At 33.5% G+C, this 6,332-nt stretch overlaps 1 protein-coding gene across 2 annotated transcripts; it reads left to right on the top strand.

The window, feature by feature from the left end:
* The first annotated feature begins 2,587 nt into the window (after positions 1–2,587).
* On the top strand, positions 2,588–5,612 carry LOC143576767 (bifunctional nuclease 2-like). 2 transcript variants are annotated; one of them, XM_077060796.1, is made up of 11 exons: positions 2,588–2,827; positions 3,516–3,807; positions 3,899–4,069; positions 4,147–4,196; positions 4,283–4,339; positions 4,531–4,596; positions 4,691–4,765; positions 4,845–4,960; positions 5,043–5,134; positions 5,238–5,293; positions 5,377–5,612. In XM_077060796.1, exons 2-10 carry the CDS (start codon positions 3,522–3,524, stop codon positions 5,288–5,290), a joined length of 966 nt encoding a protein of 321 aa, XP_076916911.1. In that variant the 5' UTR covers positions 2,588–2,827; positions 3,516–3,521; the 3' UTR covers positions 5,291–5,293; positions 5,377–5,612. The 2 variants fall into 2 exon arrangements, with proteins under 2 accessions (XP_076916911.1, XP_076916910.1); XM_077060795.1 differs by having other exon boundaries at positions 2,588–2,830; positions 3,518–3,807.
* Positions 5,613–6,332: the final 720 nt, after the last annotated feature.

The following is a 6,332-nucleotide window of genomic DNA, read 5'->3' as shown; positions in this document are numbered from 1 at the left end:
GCTGCAAGTTAATAATAAAAATGTACATAATCAGTGAAGCTACATAAATACATATAAGCGAAAACGTAGGAAACCAAAAATGCACCCTGTGTATCGTATGACTTTAAAAGTCAACTGCAATACTTAACCGATTATTAGTCACATATAAAGGTTTTTTTTTTAAATCAACTATTTGGTTTGCTCAAACTAAGAATAAATCAAAATGAAATTATAATTTAAAAATATTAGAATTATTAGAATCTAAAAATCTTTAAAAATTAAAAATTTAAATATGAATCTTGAGAATTATCATAATATAAAATCTTTAAAATCTAAGAAAAGTTTTAACTACGTATTAGAAAAATCGAAATGAATTATTAGAGTAAAAGAAAAGTTTTTGAGAGGGAGCTCGAGATTCTCGGAAGCATTAAATACAAATACTTGGTGAATTTTCAAGGATATTGCTGGTCTCCCACATCCAAACTCTTACTATATGAAAAGAAAAATACATATGTATTTATAGACACATATATTTCCTTTGTTTTAGTTTTCAAATGAAGATATATGTTAACCTTTAGTAGATAATAAATCAATCTTCTTGTGTTACAATTGCAATGATTTTCAGGTCAGATTTAGATAGATAAGTAATCTGGTTGTTAATTTTACTCCAATGGAAAAAGTTTAAAGTTTCTTAAACTTTATTCTGACATGTTTCTTCGACTTTGTGCTATTAGAGACTCGCCAACCTATTGATTCCAACATGTACTGGTTTGCAATTCAAACTATTGGTACGATGCTGAAAGGCTTCACACGGGTATGCGCATTTAAGATACAACTATCTAAAATTACAATAGATTTAGGGGGTGTTTTGATGTAAAATCTGAATACGAGTATGTCATATTGAAATGGCAAGAATCATATAGTCAACTCTTATAGAATAAATTTACATATGGCGCAACGAATTGATACAACAAGCAAGCTAATTGAAATGTTTTACTGTAAAGACAATTCACGTATGGATGTTTTACCTTAATCTTATGTTGATTGAAATGTTTATGATATGGTAAAAACATTGTCAAAAAATTATACCGTAAATTTATAAAATCTATTTGAGTGGAATTAACTTGATTTATAATAAATGTCTGAGGAATAATATATAATTCATATCTTTATATGTAATCTGTATCTACATATTGGCGTATAATATAACACGAATTGTTTCATATCCGTGTTTGATCATTTAACCTTAACCAAACATGAACACAAACATATAATCTAACAAAATTTTGTGCTCATGTAACATTTTGTAAATGATCCTTAAAAGTAAACACCGACAATCTAATCATCAAAATATTTGTTTATGTTCTAATCGGGCTTTATGCTACAAAAGTAATGGGCGTTTCTTCATTTTACTTTCATTTAACACGAAAATATAATCAAACAAATTTTTGTTTTCATGTTCGCTCATTAAGAAAACAAACATGTTCGCGTTCGTTCATGTTCGCTCAATTAAAACCTAAACTAACATAGACGAACATAATTGAAAAAAACATAACCAAGTATACGCATATAGGCAAACGAACATCGTAAATGAACATAAAAGAAAAAACATCAACGGACGTTTACGGACATAACTGAACAAACAAAACCTGTGTTTGTTTGTTTTGTTCATGTCCGTTCATTTTATTAAATAAAAGAACTTCCAGTCAATTAATTCACGAAAAATTTCCGATCATTCATAGGCCTATTTTATCATGTAAAACGTTGTTAACTAAGTAGTTTTTTATTCATTTTAACAAATAAATAAATGTCAATATGCTCCTATGGTTACAGTTGGGGCGAACCACCAAGAAACATATATATTCATAATAGTGTAAACGAAAAATATAAAATAAAACCCGTGAATACGCGGGCTAAAAGCTAGTATAACAATATAAAACCATTTATTTGTTTCTATATATCAATGAATACGACTATCTCCTATTTCGAAAAAACCTGCAGTTTAAAAGCCTAATTCAAGTTATAATCAGATTCAAACATAGAACTTTACTGTGAAAAAAAGGTTTGCGTTGGCCGGGGCTTGAACTCGCGCCCTGGCCGGCTCAAAGACGCTATAAATTGGTTGTAGCTCAATGATAGAGCACTTACTTTACTAGTGAGAAGTAGGGGGTTCAAACCTCATTATCACCAATTTATATGGGAGATATGAGTGATGACCCTGGCTTGCCAGGGTTCGAATCCTGATCTCACCCGGTTTTACCGGCTCCTCACTGTCGTGCCATTTGGCGGGCGCGGGGGTCGGGTTTTATCCGGTGAATCCCTCAATAGGTGGACCGCTAGGGGCTTCGTCCGTCCGGACTAGTGGCCGGCTCGGGCTACCTTTAGCCAATGGGAACCGCGTACGAAGTACCCGACGTTACTTAGTTGGTCGTTAAAAAAAAAGAACTTTACTGCGAAAAGAGTTATATTAAAGGAACGAAGAATTACAATTTAAAAGATATTATTATATACAATCGGTTTAACTAGAAGCTTTCCAAAGAAAAGGACATTTTGGTAATATCCCAAGAAACAAATAATTAATTATCTGAACAGAAACCCCCTTAAAAGTCGTTCTTGTCTATCCTCTCACACAAAAGAATCTCTTATCTTCTTCCCTTTTATCCAAATTATTATTATTATTTTTTAGGGTTTCTATAATTTGATATTCATTTCATCAATTCATCACACCGATGGCTAATTTATCAAACAATTGACGCGTTTCATATGATTTAATTCGGAATTTTTATCGAATTACTTTCAATTTGAGTCTGAATTTGCGATCTTGACTTTAATTAGGTCAACTTTTGCACTGGTGAGTAATTCAAATCGATTAATCTGTTAATTAATGTTTAATTTTATCTGGGTATTTGCTTGTTTGTAGAAAAAGTGCTGATTTTGATTATTATTATTAATATTTTTTTAATACTGTTTGTGTGTTAGGTGTTGGTAATATATATGATCTGAATTATTTTGATCTGATTTAAAATAAATAGAGCATATGAAATTGTAAAAATTGAATTTTTATGTTGTTTATGGTGGTTATGTGGCCTTAATTATTTGCACAAAATATATGATTTTATTAGGGCTAAAGTAGTAACTGATCTTCTGCAAGAAAACATATCTAGCATAAAATGATAATAAACTTATAATAATTTGATTGTCTGATTTTTATAAAAATGTAGCAGATTTACTATAATGGACCCTTAATTTGTTTCATGTTGACTCATATCATTTCTTGATCTAATCACCTATAGAAATAAGCAAAAAAGACTGGAACTTGAACTCGGGACTTTCATTTTTTACATGTTCATTATAATTGATTATTGATGATATAACAATGCATTAGATTGTTGGATCATGTTTGTTATCATGTTGTAATAGTGATTATATGATGTACTTTGAGCTGAAATAATGAATTCTTGGTTTTAAGAATCTAGCTTCATTTTCTTGATTAAATGCGTAACCGTGTGTGTGTGTTTATTATTGCTTACTATAACAGGGAAATGAGTACTTTGCAAGGTCGAGTTGTTTGCCCTTCCGTCTGTAGGAAACAAAGTGGGGTCCATGCAGTTCCTGCAATTGAGGGGTCTTTAATGAGGGCCAAGATTCAAAAAAGTGGAATATCTGGATTTAAAGGTGTTAACAACCCTAGGGTTCAAGTGCGCAAACAACGCATGTCAAAAACCGTGACGTGTAGTTTCAGTTCGTCTTCAAATGGAAATGGTAGCATGGCTGAAAGCTTCAATGAAAATGATTTAGATTATGTCAATTCCAGTGTGCTTGAAGCTGGTAATATTATTATTAGTAATGTCGAATTGTTTTTCGCCTACAGAAGTTATCTTATTGGTGAAATATGTTTTTTTTTTTGTTTCGAATTTAGTTGAGGTGAAGAGTGGTCCCGATGGTTTCATAATTAAAATGAGGGACGGAAAGCATTTAAGGTGTGCTCATAACAATCCTCAAGGTGGTCATTTGCCTGTTTATGCTCCACATCCTGCAATTGTGCTGAAAATGGAAGATGGGACCGGCCTTTTACTTCCTATAATCGTTTGTACGTTTATTTAATTAAAGTTTATAGAGCCGTATTTAATTACGCGATGTTATGAATTCATGCTTTATTCTTGACAGTGGAGACGCCTAGTGTATTGCTTTTGGCAGCTATGCGTAATGTGCAGATCGTATGTTTTATAATTAAGACATTAAAATTTGTTGCCTTTTTATGTATTTGTTTTGTATTGATTGAAATATTGTGTTTCCGTTATAGGCGAGGCCAACTATGTATAATGTGGTGAAGGATATGATTGATAAGATGGGCTATAAAGTAAGTCTATTGTTGTAGTAAATCTGCATAAATTTCATTATTTAGGGTTAATGAGTAAAATAAGCAATGATGGTATTTTGATAATTAAAATAAACATTGTCTTAGACTATTATCTTCTTAATAGAGTAACTCTGTTTAGGAGAAAGAAGTATTATGTTGGACTTACATGTTTTCTTGTTTACTTTTTCAAGGTCGAGCTTGTTCGTGTGACCAAGAGAATACATGAGGCCTATTTTGCTCGGTTATATCTAACAAAGGTATTGACTTCTAACTAACAATTTAGTTGATAATGTATTGAAAGCACTAGTGATTATGTTTAACTAAATTATAGTAATTTTTATATAAGTTCAGGTGGATGATGAAAATGACTGTGTTAGCTTTGATCTCCGGCCCTCCGATGCCATCAATATTGCTGTGAGGTGCAAGGTATACAATCACGATATTTATCAATTTCATCTGAACACTAGAAAGCTTATCATTTTTCATTATTAATATATTATTGTAGGTGCCGATACAAGTGAACAAGTTTTTGGCACAAAGTGATGGCATGAAGGTTGTTGAATCTGCAAAGCTCTCGTTCCAGGGTTCTTCGGAGGGTCTAACTTTTAAGGAGCTCGATCGGTATAAAAACGTTCACTTTTTATACATGATATTACGTTATGGAAGCATAATAAATACTGACAAAGATTGTAACACGTGTCAGACCAAGTGGGCAGCCGTGTGTTGAAACCAAGGAGTTTAATCTTGTACGAAACATGCTTATTGCTGCTGTTGAGGAACGCTATAGAGATGCAGGTATGTTACTCTTCATACTATTTTTGTTTTGACCATTTTACCCTTGTATCTAAATCTTCCGTCTTTAATAAGATTGTTTGATTGCTTTGTTGCGATTTCACAGCTCAGTGGAGGGATAAACTCACTCGACTCAGATCAAAGAGAAACTGGGCGTAACAGGTACTCTAAACTTCATTCAAATCTAAACGCCTTTAAAGTAGTAATCCTAACATATATATGTTCTTTTTTATGTGTTGTTGCAGGATGATTCATTCTGTAAATAATTGGCATGCAAAGTTGGGTTCCTAAGTAAATAATGGTATCTATGTAGCTATAAAAATGTTGTAAATATGTGAATATTTGAAAGGATGATGGTTGTATGCTTTTCGGAAGCTCTTGTCCCCGTCTGTTGACGTTTGTAACAATACTATCGGGCGATAACTAAACATGTGTAAACTATATCGTGCTAAAGTGGTTAAAAACGAGTCATATTGGTATATGAGGTATGTAAGTTGGATGATGAATAAAAAGGTTGATACCAATGCATAAAACATGATGGCATGCATTTACGTGGAGATGAGTTAAAATCACTTGGTTTAAATAAAATTAAAATTAGAAAGAGGCACCTGTTAACTTTTTGACTGATCCGCATGAGGGAAGATCTACCTGCGGATGTTCTTGTGTTTGGCTGGGCAGGGGTAAGCATGTGTGTGTTGACCTCACTGGGGTGTCCCCGTTGGTGGGGCTGAGAGACAGTGGCTTCGTACCGGGACAGGCGGTTTTGAGAGCGGAGTCTAGGAAGGTTGCTAAGCATGAGACATTGTGTTTGGAGAATCAGCACGTGTTCATTCCATTTGCCTTCGACACTTTTGGATCCCTAGCTCCCGAGGCGGTTCGCTTCTTGGAGCGGGTGCAGAAGGTGGTCCACAGTGGCTCGTAGAGCCCGAGGAACCAAGGATTTATATTTAGTAGAATAGGCTTTGCGATTCAAAAGGGGGATAGCGGCGCAGCTTGTTGCTCGCTTACCCATTATCCAGATGTAGTTCGGTTTGTGTTATATATAAAAGGATCAATAAAATTTGTATTGTATATATTTGGAGGGGTTTTATGGAAGTTTGCAACGATGAACAAGATACGAGGATTTTATGTTCTCATACTGTTTTAGGGTGTATATGAGTCGAGCCGTTTGTAAATCTAAGGGCGTGAAAAAATGGTTTGT

The sequence above is a fragment of the Bidens hawaiensis genome, unplaced genomic scaffold (assembly GCF_021521415.1).
Source record: "Bidens hawaiensis isolate Kalapana, Puna unplaced genomic scaffold, B.hawaiensis_p1.1 tig00028294_1, whole genome shotgun sequence".
Taxonomy (NCBI): domain Eukaryota; kingdom Viridiplantae; phylum Streptophyta; class Magnoliopsida; order Asterales; family Asteraceae; genus Bidens; species Bidens hawaiensis.
This window is presented reverse-complemented; position numbering and strand designations above follow the sequence as displayed.

Excerpts from the sequence above, each read along its gene's own strand:
- LOC143576767 (XM_077060796.1), top strand. The coding sequence starts at position 3,522 with ATGAGTACTTTGCAAGGTCGAGTTGTTTGCCCTTCCGTCTGTAGGAAA. Across the intron at positions 4,070-4,146 it reads TTTACTTCCTATAATCGTTT|TGGAGACGCCTAGTGTATTG; the intron begins GTACGTTTATTT and ends TATTCTTGACAG. Across the intron at positions 4,197-4,282 it reads CTATGCGTAATGTGCAGATC|GCGAGGCCAACTATGTATAA; the intron begins GTATGTTTTATA and ends TTTCCGTTATAG.